Source organism: Sapajus apella, unplaced genomic scaffold (genome assembly GCF_009761245.1).
Source record: "Sapajus apella isolate SASKATOON/1434 unplaced genomic scaffold, GSC_monkey_1.0 scaffold60, whole genome shotgun sequence".
Classification (NCBI taxonomy): domain Eukaryota; kingdom Metazoa; phylum Chordata; class Mammalia; order Primates; family Cebidae; genus Sapajus; species Sapajus apella.
In genome coordinates, this window is record NW_022437000.1 from 13,214,517 (window position 1) to 13,232,403 (window position 17,887).

At 43.7% G+C, this 17,887-nt stretch overlaps 1 protein-coding gene and 1 long non-coding RNA gene across 4 annotated transcripts in view; one reads left to right on the forward strand and one right to left on the reverse strand.

Moving 5' to 3' along the window:
• Positions 1–9,674, forward strand: part of CUL4A (cullin 4A) — a 55,756-nt gene extending 46,082 nt beyond the window's left edge. For all 3 annotated transcript variants that reach the window (XM_032246292.1, XM_032246290.1, XM_032246291.1), the window contains 2 exons: positions 5,656–5,808; positions 8,093–9,674. In XM_032246292.1, the coding sequence (XP_032102183.1) occupies positions 5,656–5,808; positions 8,093–8,188 (249 nt within the window). In that variant the 3' untranslated portion in view covers positions 8,189–9,674. The remainder of the gene's footprint in view (positions 1–5,655; positions 5,809–8,092) is intronic.
• The window catches only part of LOC116528847, a 21,715-nt gene continuing 6,586 nt past the window's right edge, over positions 2,759–17,887 (reverse strand). Inside the window, exons 3-4 of the long non-coding RNA XR_004259242.1 lie at positions 16,818–16,821; positions 2,759–2,841 (exon numbers count right to left, since the gene is read on the reverse strand). This is a non-coding gene — a long non-coding RNA (uncharacterized LOC116528847). The remainder of the gene's footprint in view (positions 2,842–16,817; positions 16,822–17,887) is intronic.

Below are 17,887 nucleotides of genomic sequence, written 5' to 3' on the forward strand. Positions count from 1 at the left end.
CCCCCCACAACCCACATGTGTAACATGGACGAGCTGGCCTCCTGGTCTGTGTAAATACCAAATCTAGACAAGAGCGTGTAACCAGGGGCCTTGTGAAGGAGTGAAGTCATTTTAGACAATAAAGACAACATTCATTGACCTGAAGCTGGATCACAAATGCCTCTGGCAGGAGATGATGATGCCTCACCCACCTAGAGGGGTTCAGCTATGGCGCAGTCAGAACACACAAAAGTAAACACAAAAGACCAATCAAGAAATAAAAAGATGTGGCCGGGCACGGTGTCTCACTCCTTTAATCCCAGCACTTTGGAAGGCCGAGTCAGTTGGATCACCTGAGGTCAGGAGTTTGAGAGCAGCCTGACTAACATGGTGAAACCCCATCTTTACTAAATACAAAAAAAGTAGCCAGGTGCATGCTCGTAATCCCAGCTACTTGAAAGGCTAAGGCAGAGAACGGCTTGAACTCAGGAGGCAGAGGTTGCAATGAGCTGAAGTCACGCCAGTGCATACAGCCTGGTCAACAGAGCGAGACTCTGTCTCAAAAAAAAAAAGAACTGGATGGTAAACTTGTGTGAATGTGTGCTTTTTTTTTTTTTTTTTTTTTTTTTACAGACTATTTTTAGTGTTGTTTAGATTCACAGCAAAATTGAAAGGAAGGTACATACATTTCTAATGAGTCCCCAGTATCAACATCTCCCACCAGAGTATCCAGTTCTTAGCATCAGTGCACCTACATTGACATGATTATCATCCAGAGGACACAGTTTACATACGGTTCACTCTCGGTGTTGCATTCTGTGGGCCTGGATAAATGTGTAATGTTCTGTGTCCACCATTATAGGATCATACAGGACCGTTTCATTGCCCTAAAAATTGTCTTAGATCTGTCATTGTATCCCTGTCTCCCTCCGAGACCCTGGCAACCCCTGACCCTGTTATTGTTGCCATAGTTTTGCCCTTTCCTGAATGCATGCAGCTGGAGTCATAGTGTGTAGCTTTTTCAGATTAGCTTCTTTGACTTAGTAGAATGCATTAAGGTTCACCCATGTCTTTTCATGGCTGGGTCACTCATTGCTTTCTGCACTGAACGATTGTCCATTTTCTGGATGCATCACAACTTATCCTTTCACCTACTGATGGTCATCTTGATTGCCTCCAAGTTTTGATGCTTATGACTAAAGCTGCTATGAACACTTCTGTGCAGGTTTTTATGTGGACTTGGGTTTTTAACTCCTTTGAGGGTGCAACTTTTACAGTGAGCAGAAGCGGGAAGGTCTGTCAGTTCTTCCTCCCAAAGAGAACCACTGTTGCCCATTTTGTTTGTGGTCACAGCCTTTTTTCTGTGGTACAAGTACATGTAAACATTTTTTTAAGTGGGATCACTAAGCCAGGCACAGTGGCTTACACCCGTAGTCTCAGCTACTCGGGAGAGTTGCTTGAGCCCAGGAGTTTGAGGCCATCCTGAGCAATGCAGTGAGGTCCCCAGCTCTACAAGAGCAAACGCCTGGGAATCACTGTATATATGGCACCTGTCAGGGCCCTCCTGTAGCCAGCTTTCATTGCTTGTCACAGTCTTCTCCTGGCCAGGACTTGTTGTAGGAGCAGAGTGCCGGTTGTGTGGACCCAGCATGGCTGGCAGTGCCCTCGGCCGCAGGCACCAGCACTCCTCCATTTCCCCTCCTGGAAATAAGATTACGTTAAACACCCTGGCACAGACGTTTCTGTGTGCTTATTGGATTGTTTCTTTATATGATTCTTGCTGTGGAGCTGCTAGGTAAAATAACATGACGTTTCTTAGTTTGACTGCCCTTTTCAAAATTGAAGTCTGGCAGATTTCTCCAGATCACAGTGTCTGCTTTTAGGAGAGCACCTGCCCCACCTCCCCCTGTCCTTTGCCCACGCTGTTCTGAGCAGCCCAAAGATAATTTATTACAGTTTTCGTTTTTCCTTTGATTGCTCTGAGCATCTTACTACCACTGAGTAGTTTATACATAATATAATCTTTCTAATACTCAGTTTCTCATATTTCAAATAGACATACTACTACCTCAAGGTGTGAGAGTCAAATGAATCGTTTATAAAGCTCTTTGCCACACACCTGTAAGCACTTCATAAATGTTTATGCTGCCCTTTTTATGCTTAGCCATTTGTATTTTTCTTTCTTTAATTGCTTTTCAAGTCATGTATTTATTATAATGTTCTTTCTTTTATTGATTAGTAGGTTTTCTTTATATATTAAGGATATTAATGCTTTGTCCTTTTTTTGGGTTGGGGGGAGTCTCTGTCTGTCACCCAGGCTGGAGTGCAGTGGCGTGGTCTCGGCTCACCACTCCCTCCATCTCCTGGGTTCAAGCAATTCTCCTGTCTCAGCCTTCTGAATAGCTGAGATTACAGGCACTTGCCACCACACTCAGCTAAGGTTTGTCTTTTCAGTAGAGATGGGGTTTCACCAGGTTGGCCAGGCTGGTCTCAAACCCCTGACCCCAGGTGAACTATACACCTCGGCCTCCCAAAGTGCTGAGACTACAGGTGTGAACCACCATGCCCACCCTACTTTGTCATTTTTGACAGGTAATTTTGTTGTTTTTAGTGGGGTTTTTTTTTCCACATAACAGTTTTTAAGTTCTCAAATTATACTCTCCTTTTCTTTTACGGCTTCTGACCTAACGTGTCATGTTGTATTAGGCCGTTCTTGCGCTGCTGTAAGGAAAAACCCGAGACTGGGTAATTTATAAAGAAGAGAAGTGAAATGGGCTCACAGTTCTGCAGGCTGCACAGAAAGCATGGCACCAGCATCGCCTCAGCTTCTGGCAGGGCCTCAGGAACTTTCCAGGCAGGCGGCTCACATGGCAAAAGCAGGAGCAAGAGCAGGGAGGGGCCTCACGTGTTTAAACCACCAGATCTCATCACAAGCGGAGGGGCCCGAGCCATTCACGAGGGACCTACTGCCTTGACCCAGTCACTTCCTGCCAGGCCCCACCTCCAACACTGGAGACCACAGTTCAGCATAAGATTTGGAGGGTACACATACTCAAAACTGTATCACAAACCTGAGAGAGAAGTTCCCTTAACCAGATTTTTTAAAAACATTCTATGCTGTTTTCTAGAAATTTTTACATTTAAATGTTTCTTTGCATGATGTAGAAATTATTTTAGTATGTGAAACCAATCTAACCACCCACCCTTTCTAAAACCTAAAATTCTAAAACTTAAAATATTATCCTTGAACAAGTTATTTGAATGATCACCTTATTATGTATCAAATTCATAGACTATAGGTCAGTTTCTCAATTCTCTTATATAATTCTGTATCTGTTTCATAGCCAGCCCTCTCCCCACCCCCAGTTTTGGTGTGGGTGGGTATTTTTTTGTTTTTGTTTTTTTGTTTTTGAGACAGGGTCTGGCTGTGTCATCCAGGTTGGAGTGCAGTGGTGTGATCTTAGCTCACTGCGGCCTCAACCATGTGGGCTCAAGAGATGCTCCCACCTCAGCCTCTGATGTAGCTGGGACCGCAGGTGTGTGCCACCAAGCCTGGCTAATTTTTTGTACTTTTGTAGAGATGGGGTCTTTCCATATTACCCAGCTAGTCTTGAACTCCTAGGCTCAAGCAGTCCTCCTACCTTGACCCCCCCGAAGTGCTGGGATTACAGGCATGAGCCACCACGCCTGGCACCAGCTTCTTTTAATAGTGAGCTATTCCTTTAACTTTATTTTTCCAATGAACTTCACAATAATTGTATCATGTCTTTGCTCCCCTAAATAAGAACATTAACATTTTAAATACATACTGCATTAATTTGCAGAGTTTTTCTTTATGTTGCATCTTCTGATTTGTGCATATGTGTATGTATAAAATGTACATGCAAACCTTTTCTCTTTCTCAGAGCTTTCTAGTTTTAGTCGTGCATATTTCTTGCTAGTTATAAATTTTAATTCATTTAACAAATACTTACTGAGCATCTGTGGTGGGCCAGGTCCTCTATGAAGCACTGATAATTCATTCACTAACAATAAAGAATAAGTCCTTGTTTCTAGGCGCGTTCAGTCTTTTCTGGCAGAGAGGTTGCAGAGGATCACACACATTGACTAACCTATAAGAGTGGAGGAAAATGTTAGGACAGAGAGGTGCAGCAGAGCCTAATCAAATACTGGGGTCAGCCAAGGCTTTCCCAGGAACTGAAAGGCCTCTGACTGCAGCATTGTTGCCAAAAGGGGAAGCTGAGCCAGGCAGGCCTAATCAGGCAGCCACAGCCAGACTGTCTGGAGATGGCTCAGACCTGTGAAGCATTTGGAAAACAACTAGAGTTTTAAGCAAGACGGGCTAATGAAATGTTGATATCTTATAAAGAGGGTCTTTTTTCTTTACATTTCTGAGTTTTTATCAGAATGTATATTATTAATGCTACTTGTTTATTTATTTCCAGCCACTTTACAAAACTCGTTTGCTTTGAAAGTTTTTCTGTTGATTTTCTTGGATTTTCCAGCTCATCTATAAATATGATCATTTTTTCTACACCTTTTCAATATACCTCTTTAGTCTGTTCCCATGTTGCATAGTTAGAACCTCTAAAGTAACGTTTTTAAAGATTAGCAATGCAACTAAGCTTCCTAATTTTATCTCTGGCTCAGAGAATACTCACTTTTGGGGGTCGTGGATCCTGTTGAACATGTGATGAAAGCTTGGAGTCTGTCCTGCCTGAAGCATACTTGCCTCACATGTATGCAGAGACACATCTCAGCTGCAGACCACAGCCCCATCAGGTTCCTATTTGACTAAGGTTATGTTGCCTCTAGTATTTGCTGTTTGTTTCTGATAACCACACTTCGTCATGTTCAGATTCTTTCCTTTTTTATTCATCCTTGTAGGCTAATGTTGATTTTAAATCAAAAGTCAGTTTTCAGTTTGATCATGCCTTTTCCAACATCTATCAAGATGGTCATATAATCTAACCTTTCAACTATGACAGTGCCCTCACTTATATTCACATATTTCCTAATGTTGATCAACGCTTACATTTCTGGAATATATCTTGATGGTCATTATGCTTTGTTTTGTTTACTGTGCTGCTAGTTTTAATCTACATCATATATAGAGTTGTTACAGCTTTCTTTTAAGGAAAATATAACTTTTAAAAATACTTTCTAAACTTTGGTTTGGGAGTTTTGCTCTTCTGGGAAGGTACATTTTACTAGAACAAATAAACCTGCATAATAGAGTAGAATTCATCCAATGTCTGACCTTTCTTTGCATCAAAAGAACATTTCTCATCAAATTTGGTAACATAAAATCGTTAATTTTGAAAATATAGGTTGGGTACAGTGGCTCACATCTATAATCCCAGCACTTTGGGAGGCCGAGGAGGGCAGACCACCTGAGGTCAGAAGTCCATGACCAGCCTGGACAGCATGGTGAAACCCCATCTCTACAAAAATACAAAAAAGTAGGCAGGCATGATGGCGGGTGCCTGTAATCCCAGCTACTCAGGAGGCTGAGGCAGGAGAATCGCTTGATCCTGGGAGACAGAGGTTGCAGTGAGCCAAGATCCCACCATTTCACTCCAGTCTGGGCGACTGAGCAAGACTCCATCTCAAAAAAAAAAAAGAAAGAAAGAAAATACAGCTTTGCACTTAACTTTTTTTTTCTTTTTTATACAGGTTGAGGAACAAGTTAGCACCACTGAGAGAGTGTTTCAGGATAGACAATATCAGATTGATGCTGCTATCGTCAGAATAATGAAGATGAGAAAGACCCTTGGTCATAATCTTCTAGTTTCTGAATTATATAATCAGCTGAAATTTCCAGTCAAGGTAAGTGTAACATTAGCTTAATTAAATTTGTAGTATTATGCTAGGTAATTGGCAAAGCGTGTTTAATTCTCACTGGGTTCAGTCATATCATTTGACCTGCATTTTTCCTGATCATTTGTGTGTAAACTGAATGTAGAAAGACTGGCGAATGTGAAGACTTTTATTCCAGATGTTGTTCGTTGCCACTGTAGAAATGATAGTGCCCTAAAACTCTCCTTCCCAGGGATAGTGCGCTTGTTCATATTTTCAAGAAGGGGAGAGGAAGATACAACATGGAAAGCTCAACACTTTTCTTATAGTAGCAGTGGTCAAGGTTACATCACAAGATTTTAAGGAAATGATGACAATAACTAACTTATTCAGCAAGTACAGGTTGCCCAGCATTTTCTGCCATGGTAATATTGTCCACTGTCGCTGTTGCTTATGAAAATCGGCCCAGACCTGTCAATCTGCACTGTGTATTTAGAACTGAGATTTACTGTCCTGCCACATGTGGGATGCAGGATAAGCCAGGAAAGAATTACGAAATGTTTTTACACGTAGTTATCAACCTAGAAAATCCTAAACTCTGATGACACCTAGCCTCTGAGGGACTGGATCAGCCACACATGCTTTGGAGGGAAAGTCCCCAAATTCTATGTTGTGCAGTTTGACCCTCCCATCAGGAGAATAAAGTTGGGCTGCACTAAATAGTCAAACACGTAAGAGTCTGATGGAAATGCATTGTCCATGAGCCTGCATTTGCCTCCTTCCCTGCAGGGGTGAGGTGGCATCCTCAGGGCCCTGTGCAGCTTCGGAAGCACCGTCAGGGACACTGCCCCTTCCTCCCACCAGCTGGAGCACGTCTCCTGTTCCCACTGCAAACAACTAGGCCCAGCATGAAGCAGAAGGTGGGCGAGGGCAGAGTGTGGCCAACCAGGGCACCTGCTGTGCTCTCATGGGTAGTTAGGTTTTCAGCCACATCTTCTAAAATATGCGGCTTATCACTGAAAAGAAGGTTATGTTTGTTTGGAAAATAGCGGGTCTCCCTTGAATAGGAGAACCTTGCACATAAGTGCTCACACAGATTTGCTTCCTCATACAGCAGAGCTGGAGTGGGTGCCCCTCCAGGGCAGAGACAAGCATGGCTGTGGATTGGTCTAGTCAGTTACCTACTTTTAGCACAGGAACACTTAGGATTGTAGTTTCACATATGTAGACATAGCATGTAATAACTGTATAAATACGTAAGAATAAAAATACAGCCAGGTGTGGTGCTGGCTCACACCAGTGATCCCAGCACTCGGAGAGGCTGAGGCAGGCAGATTGCTTGAGCCCAGGAATTTGAGACCAGCCTGGGCTACATATTGAGATCCCTTCACTACAAAAAATAAAATTAGCCAGGCATGGTGGTGTGCACCTGTGGCCCCAGCTACTGGGGAGGCTGAAACAGGAGGATTTCTTGAGTCCAGGAGGTTGAGGCTGCAGTGAGCTGAGATCGCACCACTGCACTCCAGCCTGGGCAACAGAATGAGACTCTATCTCAAAATAAATAAATACATAAATAAAATAGGGTACTTAGGCAGAAGCATCCTTACAAAGGATAAAAATGCCCCAATAAGGCCAGGCAAGGTGGCTCACGCTTGTAATCCCAGCACTTTGGTGGGAGGCCAAGGCAGGTAGATCACAAGGTCGGGAGTTGAAGACCAGCCTGGCCAACACAGTGAAACCCCCTCTCTACTAAATATACAAAAATTAGCTGGGCATGGTGGCAGGCTCCTGTAATCCCAGCTACTTGGGAGGCTGAGGCAGGAGAATCACTTGAACCTTAGAGGTGGAGGTTGCAGTGAGCTGAGATCGTGCCACTGCACTCTAGCCTGGGTGACAGAACCAGACTCTGTCTCAAAAAAAAAAAAAAGCCCCAATAAGACATGAGATTTTCCTTTCGAACAAACAAAAATGTGTCATGTGATGGGCTCTACCTTGCTTATGTTCTCTTTATGATGGTAGCTGATGTATGTATATTTTACAAGTTTCACATTTCCCTCAGGAAGCCACACTCTGACCGTAAACTCACATGGACACATTTTTGATCTAGAGGTAACATTAACTTTAAAATAGACAGTTGTATTCCTTTTATAAATGTACATAATTATAAATGATTTATATATAAATGTCTATTTGTGTATATATATATATATGTATTTTTTCAATAATTACAATTACATACTTCATGCATATACTCCTATGTTTGTAAATTTATTGCCACTATAATTAGGGGAGTTGTTTTATTTTTCTTTTTTAGCCTGGAGATTTGAAAAAGAGAATTGAATCTCTGATAGACAGAGACTATATGGAGAGAGACAGAGACAATCCGAATCAGTACCACTACGTGGCCTGATGCATCTGCAGACAGTTCCCCTTCATGAAACACTAGAATGTACCCTCAGAGCAGGGAAGCACACCTGTGCCATTTCCAGGACTCTGTGATTGATCCAGCTGTGGACATTAAAAGAAAGAAGGGAGGTGACTCCTCCTGGGTCATCCTCCGCAAGACTCAAGACTTCAACTGGCAGATGTGTCTTTTTTCCCTCTGGTTTTTCCTCTAGTTCTTTTAGGCATTTAAATTGTTTCTGTTACTCTGCAAAATAACTTTGAGATTGGACACGAAGACATTGCTAAAAAGAAGTTCCTTTAAAAGGTCTTGTTCTTGTGTCAAAAAGCTGAAAGTTTGGTTTGTTCTTGTTTGTGATCATGAATGCACAATGAAGAAGACCCTAGATGCTGCATTTTTTAGCTCTAAAGATTCCGTAGGTACCCCTGAAGACAAGCTCGCTCAGATGATTGGCATTTAGAGTGAAAACAAGGATACTTCGTGGGTGAACATTAGAAAGAGCCAGGGTTCGAAGCTGGCAAAATGGATGGTGCATCCTAGCCACTGGCCTCTCTGTGTCATGTATTTCCAAAAGTTTTAAACTTTGATGGCTGGTTTTTTGTAAGTCAGGTTTCTAAGTGAGCTCCCTGAGGTGCCAAGGCCGTGGTGTCCGCCCTGCCGCATCTGTTCGTTTCAGCTGAGTTGCTTGTGAATCTCTGTTTAAGGGTTTGGGGCTCATGTGTTTCCATGCTAAGATTGAGTCTGGCAGTCCCTGTTTTTTTTTGCATTGGGGTAACTGCTCTTTGATTTTTTTAAATTGCAGTATTTGTATGATTGCAATCATTAAAAGTTTGGTTTGGTTTTACAGTCATGTGCAGGGACAACCCTTGTTCTCTGCTGTAAACTGTAAAAAGTTTATGGAGACTTAAAGTCTTGATGTTGTGAAGCAGAGGGTATTTTGTTGAAAGATTAAAAGGATTTTGTTGGTACCTGGTTTTGTGTTGTGTATATATACATGAGGTTGAACAGTGAAATGAAAGTTCAGTAGTGATGTTAGAATGGTAACTATGACAAAGATACTTTTGAGATAACATTTAAAAGTACTTTATATTTTACATAATAGCATGTTTCATTTTGATTAAAAGCTACCAAAGGAATTTTGATCATGGCATAAATGTTTAAAGCAATATTTTCTGGAATATACCAAGTTTATATAATTTGATTTTGTGCTAAATTATTAAAAGATTCCCTTTTTGAAACGTGGGTTCGAAATATGACACCTTGTGCATTTCCATATTAAAATCCTCACTCTTTGTCATTTCTATCTTTGAGGATTTTCATTTATTCTATGATACGTGGTCTAAGAAAGACCAGATTTCTATTTTTATTTCTTATATTTTAAGTTCATTGTGCCTAGCGATTAATATTGTAATTTAATGTAGACTTACTTTTAATAAAATTAGTTTAATTGGCCTTAAAATTACATTAATAAAATTTTGTGATATGCAAACAACACATTCTTCCTAACTCTTTAGCAGCTTTGACGACTAGTGGGCTAGACAGAAGTGAGAAGCAGGGAGCACCTGTCCCTTCTCAGGTGATTTTTCTTTCCTGGTCACCTGTACCACAAACTGCCGTGGCAAATGGGTCTCCTTCACTCTGATGATTCATTGTGCTGTGCCTTTAATTCTGTTTTGTTTCATTCAGACACAGCGGCTCATGCCTGTAATCCCAGCTTTGGGAGGGCAAGGGGGGAGGATCATTTGAGCCCGAGTTCCAGACTATCCTGTGCACCATAGGGAGATCCTGTTTCTATTTATTTTATTTTTTATTTTATCTTTTTTTTTTTTTTGAGATGGAGTCTTGCTCTGTTGCCTAGGCTGGAGCGCAATGGCACGATCTTGGCTCACTCCACCCTCTGTCTCCCAGTTTCAAACAATTCTCCCACCTCGGCCTCCCGAGTAGCTGGAATTACAGGCACCTGCCGTCATGCCCAGCTAATTTTTGTATTTTTATAGAGATGGGGTTTCACCATGTTGGCCAGGCTGGCCTTGAACTCCTGACCTCAGGTGATCTGCCCACTTCAGCCTCCCAAAGTGCTGGGATTTACAGGCATGAGCCACCGCACCCAGCCTGCCTATTTGTATTTTTAAAAAGAAAGAAAGGAAATTCTATTTGTTTCTATCCTCTTATTTAGCAGTATTTAATGTTTTATTGTTAAAGGTCAGTGTGGTAAAACAAATAGTGTGGAGGAAATAATGGAAAAAGAAACGGCACTTAGACAAGCAAAAAGGTGTAAAAGTAGAAAGGAAAAGGTGAAATTATTTGCAGATTAGATGATTGCATGCCCAGGTCATCTAAGAGGAACAAATGGAAAGCAATTACTGAAGAAAGAATTCACTAAGTTAACTGTACACAAAATTAACAAAAAAGTAAGTAGTTTTGCATTAAATACAGATTATAATGGAGGGTCATTTTTTATTTTTATTTAGAGACAGGGTCTTACTGTCACCCAAGCTGGAGTGCAGTGGCATGGTCATGGCTCACTGCAGCCTCTACCTCCTGGGCTCAAGTGATCCTCTCTTCTCAGCCTCCTGAGTAGCTGGGCTTACAGGTGCACATCACCACATCCAGATAATTTTTATTCTATTTTTTGTAGAGACAGCATCTTGCTATGTTGCCAAGGCTGGTTTTGTGTTCCTGGCTTCAAGCGAACCTTCCACATCTGCCTCCCCAGATGCTGGGATTATAGGCATGAGCCACTGCACTTGGCCAAAGGTCATTTTTTCAATAACAACCAAAAAAAAATAAAATACTGGGACTGCGCAGTGGCTCATGCCTATAATCCCAGCACTTTGGGAGGCGGAGGCGGGCAGATCACCTGAGGTCGGGAGTTCGAGACGAGCCTGACCAACATAGAGAAACCCCATCTCTACTAAAAATACAAAATTAGCTGGGAGTGGTGGTGCATGCCTGTAATCTCAGCTACTCAGGAGGCTGAGGCAGGAGAATCGCTTGAACCTAGGAAGAGGAGGTTGCGTGAGCCAAGATCGCACCATTGCACTCCAGCCTGGGCAACAAGAACAAAACTTCGTCTCAAAAATAAAATACCTAGTAGCAAATAGGGAAACACCTATGTGAAAGGCATTCTAAAATTACTAAGGAACACAGGCCTTCAATAAGTGAAAGTTCTGTTATTTATTCTCACATTTCAGTATACAGTACCTTAAGATGTAAAAAACTTCCTTTAAAACACAAGCTGATTCTAAAAAGAAAAAATATGCAAGAATAGTCAAATTGTTTTAAATTCTTGTTTGTTTTTAGAACAATGTAATTGATGCTGGCCCTTTAAAACGGTTCCTGGAACAAGGAAGTCCACAAATAAGGCAAACACACGGGGATGCGGCGTGGCACAGAGGGCCCCATGCGATCAGGAGCTGGGGACTTGCAGCAGGTGCCCATGCTTGGAAGCTTGGGTCACCTCCTTGAAAAGCGAAAAGTTGGATTAGACTTCCCTTTTTATACGAAGAAATTCCAAGTGGTTGAGTATTTACCTGTAAAAACTGTGAAACCATAAACATGAGATACATTTTTGTAAGTTGGCAATTTGTAATTGTATAAAGTGATCTTATAACTTATGCATACAATGCGGACTAGTCAAGGTACTTGGATCCATCACCTCAAGTACTTAACATTTTTGTAGTGAGAACATGTGAAATTTACTTTTAGCAACTTTGATATGTACAATACTCTATTTTTTATTATATTCACTATGCTGTGCAACAGAACTCAGAAAAAGAATATATTCCTCCTTTCTAAGATTTTTGTACCCATTGCCCCTTTATTCTTTGTGTTTTCCACTAAATAGTGAATTAACATCGATTTTCTTAAAAAATGATTGACATTAAATGACATCTTTTGAAGTCAACATAGGGAAAAACAAGATTTAAGAAACTGAAACCATCTTGGACAAAATGTATGACAAAATACTGATTAGTTTAATGTTAGCAGAACTGGAAGTTAACAAGGAGACCACCCCCAAACCATTGGGTAAGTGTGAGTTCTTCATTACCTCTAAGAGAGTGGGACAGAGGAAACGGTGCCATGAGGACAGACCCTGCTTTCAGGAACAGATGGACGGCGGGGGAGATGACTCCGAGAGGCTGCGGAGCAGAGCTGCATTTCAGTGGCAGGTGACTGGGCGTCATCCTGCTGCACGGCCCTAATATCCCAGGTGAGGGTGGGACCGAGGGCACAGGAAGTGGGGGCAGGTGTGGGCTGGCTGTAGGTGTGGTGGTGCCAAGGAAATGCTGGTTGTGACGGTGATCGTGGCCCTAGGCTGGGGGGTGAGGGGTTGTGCAAGGTGAAGATTTAGGAAGTAAGCTTGGAGGGCGCAGCTGTTGGCAATGATGGTCTTGGTGAGGACAGATGGGAAAGTGGGGCCAGAGCACAGGGGACAAGACCTGACGGTCATCCAGAAGTGAGGGACACTGACAGGAGCCAGTGCTGGAGGCCATGAGCTCAGGACAGCCCCGGGGCCTAGAGGTGGGCCCGCCAGTGGGAAGGGTGCACCTCCTGGGGTGTCCAGTGGCACGGAAGGAATATAGCCTGGAAGTGGCAGTGGGCAGAAGGGAGGGCCTCGCCCCACCTGCAACCCGACGTGCAGGTCATGAAGTGAGCAGTGGGCCTCTGCCCCCCTCCCAGGAGGAATGGGCACCCTGTGGTGGGTTTGGAAGGAGAAAACAGGCAGTGGCCAGGCCCAGGCCTCATGGAGCAGCCCAGGAAGTTCGGGGAACAGGAGTGCAGGTGTCAGGACCACCTGGCAAAAACGTTTAGGAGATGGAGGTCTTATGAACCACAGACTGAATTCAAAAAGGCCAATAGAAAGGGCTGGAGGGGGGAGAGGTGAGAGGTGGGCCACTGAGAGTGAAAGGCCCAGCAGTGGTGGGGGACAGGCTGTCGGCTCCGGTGATGGAGGCAGCTCGAGGGGACTGAGACATTGTGAAATGATGGTTTCTCAGGTAAATTTGTGAGGGTGTATTAAATTTGAAAATGCCCACACCTTTGACCCAGTAAGTTTCATTCACTCACGTGGAGTGATTTCTAGTACTGTTCCAGCATACATAGAAAATAAATGTTCGTCAGTAAGGAAACTGGCCACTTGCCAAGTCCACGTGTGATGGTGTGACCATGCAGCTTTGAACCAAGGACGATGTAGACGTCCGTCTGCAGTGAGTGTCGAGAGCTACCACGTGAGAAAAGGGTGGAGCGGAGCTGCCCTGCGGCCACCGTGTGGGCGGCCTGTGCGTGCACGAGTCACGAGGGCTGAGCCCCAGAATGGTGTGCCGGAAGGCTGGGAGCTGGCACACGAGAATCTTTTCCACCCATAGACCCTTTTGTATTTTTTTAATTTTGCGTCAAAAGAATGTTTAAAAGTAATTACAGATTGGCCAGGCGTGGTGGCTCACGCCTGTAATCCAAGCACTTTGGAGGCCAAGGCGGGCGGATCGCCTGAGGTCGGGAGTTCAAGACCAGCCTGACCAACATGGTGAAACCCCGACTTTAAAAAATAAAAAAAGGTAATTACAGATTATTAAGAAAACAAAATGGCTCCACCCACTGTGTTGTTTCCATAAAACACAAGGAATCAGGCAACCCAAAGTAATTGCACTTCCCCACCTGCTCCTCCCTGTCTGATCCACTGTTGTCATTAGTGATTTTATGGGTCACCTTTGTAATTGTAAAGAACTTATTGAAACCCTATTCTCTTGCTCCATGAATGTACTCAGTTTCTCAAGAATATCTTCTGTATAAAATGAAAAAAATCACTTTTCCCCATGATTTCTCCCTGTCCTTCCCAATTTCTGACAGCCCTTGTCAGATTGCTTTTATGATGACCTCACCATAATTAGACTTTGCATGTTTTGTCTAAAAGTTGAAAACTCATAAATGGCATTTATGCTATTACGATAGTTCACCCTAGAGACAGGGAGCACACCTAAATCATAAAAGAAATGTAATTCTGTATTTGTGCAGCACAAAGAATAAGAATCGAAGACAAGCTATTTCTTTCCACATTCCATTAAAGCCAAGAATGTATGTCATTTTTTAATTCACTTTATATTTGCACTACGGCATTTTTGTCCAGCTTTTTGTTTTTCCTAGAGTTTTTTTAATTGCTATTGTTGACCCAAAAAAAATGCCTTTTGTCTTATCACTAAGATAATCAATTGCCTTATCACAGTTTGCATAAACCCAATTTTTTCCTTAAAACACACATGTCTCAGGATCCTCCAATAGAGGTTTTCTTGTCATTTTAGGGTTTTTGTTTTGAGATGGAGTCTCGCTGTCGTCCAGGCTGTGGTACAGGGGGGCAACCTCAGCTCACCACGCCCTCCGCCTCCCCAGTTCAAGTGATTCTCCATCTCAGCCACTGTAGTACCTGGGATTACAGGTGTGTGCAACCACACCTGGCTGATTTTTGTATTTTTAGTAGAGACAGGGTTTCACTGTGTTGGCCAGGCTGGTTTCAAACTCCTGACCTCAAGTGATCCACATGCCTCAGCCTCCCAAAGTGCCAGGATTACAGCAGTGAGCCACTGCGCCCAGCCCTCTGATAGTGTTTTAAATTGAACCATTGGCCAGGCATGGTGGCTCACACTGGTAATCCCAGTACTTTGGGAGGCTGAGGTGGGAGGATTGCTGAAGGCCAGGAGTTTGAGACCAGCCTGGATAACATAGACCTCAGCTCTGTAAAAAGATTTAAAAATTAGCCAGGCATGCTGGTGCATGCCTGTGGTCCCAACTTCTCAGGAGACTTGATGTGCGAGGATCACTTGAGCCCTTGAAGTTGAGGCTGCAGTGAGCTATGGAGGCACCACTGCACTCCAGCCTGGGCAACAGAGAGACCCTGTCTCAAAAATTAATAAATAAAAATAATAAAATTAATTGAATCATTTGCCTTTTTTTTTTTTTAAGAGACAGGGTCTCACTGTGTTTCCCAGGCCAGAGTAGAGTGCTCTGGTCATTCACAGGTGCAGTCAGAGCGCGCCACCACTTCCCGCTGCATCATTTGCTTTTGAAGTCTCCTGCGTAGCTGTGATCCTGGAACCCATTTTCTTTGCATTCCTGTTTAGGTCCACGCCTTCTTGGATCTCTGCCTTCTCTTTTTCTTGTCTTCTTGTTTTATTAAGTAGATTCCTTTTTTTTTTTTTTTTTTTTTTTTTTTGACAGTCTGACTCTGTCACCCAGGCTGGAGTACAGTGACATGATCTTAGCTCACTACAATCTCTGCCTTGTGGGTTCAAGCGATTCTTCTGCCTCAACCTCCTGAGTAACTGTCATTACAGGCACACCACCATGTCCGGCTAATTTTTGTATTTGCAGTAGAGACGGTTTCGCCATTTAGCCAGGCTGGTCCCGAACTGACTTCAAGTGATCTTCCCACCTCAGCCTCCCACAGTGCTGTGATTACAGGCATGAGCCACCGCACCCAGCCTCATTAAGTAGATTCTTAAATGATCTTCTCAGAAAGAATGCATGGGAGACATATCTTCTGAATCCTAGCTGGACTGTTTTATTTTGCACTGTGTTTGATTGTTTGGCTACATAAAAACTTTAGGCTCAAAGTCATTTTCCCTCAGAACTCTGAAGGGATTGCACTGTTACAGTCCTCTGTCTGCTAGCTCTAAAGTCTGATGCCATTTTCTAACTACGCTATAGTTCTTTCACACAACTTTTGGAATCTTCCCCTCCTGGAGTTTTGGTATTTCACGAGTATCTCAGCGTGTGTCCACTTTGATTTGGCCTGCCAGCCACCCACTGAGCCTTCAGACCGGAAGACTCAACTTCCTTCTGTTCCAGGAGACATTCCTTTCTGACATTCTACATTGCCTCTTCCCCTTCAGCTTCTTTGCCATCACTTTCCTTAGCACTAACTTTTCTTTTTTTTTTTTGCTCTTGTTTATTAACCACATGTCTGCATAAGGTGGGGTGGGAAGGCAAAGTTATCTTGTGCACAGCAATTTTTTATTGATCTCTAGGTGGCTCTGAAAAGAGCCTTGGGGGCTTGGTTGCACTTTTCACACGCCAGCTTCCTACGTCTTTTTGGCAGCCGCCTTCTTGGCCTTCGCAGCTTTGGGCTTTGCTGCCTTCGGCTTAACCGCCCTGGGCTTGGCAGGACTCCTGGTCGCCTTTCTTTGGCCGCCACTAAAAAAGCACTGACTTTGCTAAGTCAACCCACTGGACGGTCTAATGAGAAGCAGCAGGCCTGGCCTCACCCCTCCCTGCCTGTAGTACACTGTTCCGTTTTTGTTTCTGGTTAGCTTTTCTCTTGGTGGCCTCTATTATCAAATTATTATTTCTTATTTTTCTTTTAAATAAAAGAGTGTTTTATGTTTTTATATTATGTCTTGTTTCTCTTTTTAATGAAAGATTGTTTTTATTTTATTTCTAGAATATCTTCTTGAATCTTAAACTGTCCTCACAGGGTTAACAGGAATTACACGCCGGGTTCTAGGCAGAAATGCAGTTATAACTAAGCATTAATCAGGCTGCAGTTCGGCCCACTTCCTTGCAACTGAAAGCCACATAGTCCTAGATACTGACTGCGCACCCCCATTGTTCTTACAGATAGGGCTGCTGACGTTAGAACCACAAGGCTTTAAAAATTGCTTCATGTTTTTCAGATCCTCAATTCCAGCAGAACAGCTGACATCAACCAGCTGAAGACTCCCATGAGGAGCGAAGTCGGCATGAGAATGCAGTTTCTTCCTCCCCCCATCCCATGACTTCACCCTGTGCACTTCAACTAATCAGCAACTCCCACACCACAGCCACGCCAAAACCCTCAAAATCCCTAGCCCCAAATTCCCCGGAGAGGTGGATGGAAGGCCTCCTCCTGTCTCTTGCTCAGTTGCCCTGTGGTTGTTAAGCTCCGCCTCTGCTGCAGTTCCAAGTGTCTCAGTATAGCAACTTCCTGCACATCAGGCAAATGAAGCTATTAGGATTAAAATTACACAACTCAGGCGGGACGCAGTGGCTCACGCCTATAATCCCAGCCCTTTGGGAGGCCAATGTGGGCAGATTGCTTGAGCTCAGACCAGCCTGAGCCACACGGCAAAAATCCATCTCTACAAAAATGAGCCAGGCGTGGTGGCACGTGGCTGTACTCCCAGCTGCTCGGACGACGGAGGCTGGAGGATTGCTTGGTCCTAGAGAGTCAAGGCTGCAGTCAGCAGTGACCGCACCACTGCACTCCAGCCTGGGCGACAGAGCTAGATCCTGTCAAAACAAGATGAAACAAATTCAGTTAGTATCCTCAGAGAGTTTGTAATTTTTTCTTTTTGAGACTGGTCTCAATGTCAAGCTCATGCATTATGATCTGGGCCCTGTTTGTCAGGCCTCTGAAGTAGTGTTTTTAGGCACAAGTCTGTACTCGAGTCTGTAGTGTCTGCTGCACAGTGCTCAGTAAACGCTGAGGAGTGAACAGAGCAGAGCAGGTAGGAGGAGCAAAGACCACCGAGGGAGGAATGAGAAGTGCGGTGTGACAACCAAAGAAGGGATTTGTGAGGTGCGAGAATCAGACGCCCACAGCTCGGGCCATCCGGGTTGTGTGCTGGGCCGGACAGGGTCGATGGGTGCGGTGGGTGGTCGCTGGAGGCCAGGCAGAGGCCGGGGTGCTGCTCGGGGATGAGGATGGAGGTCGCTGCAGGCCAGGCAGAGGCC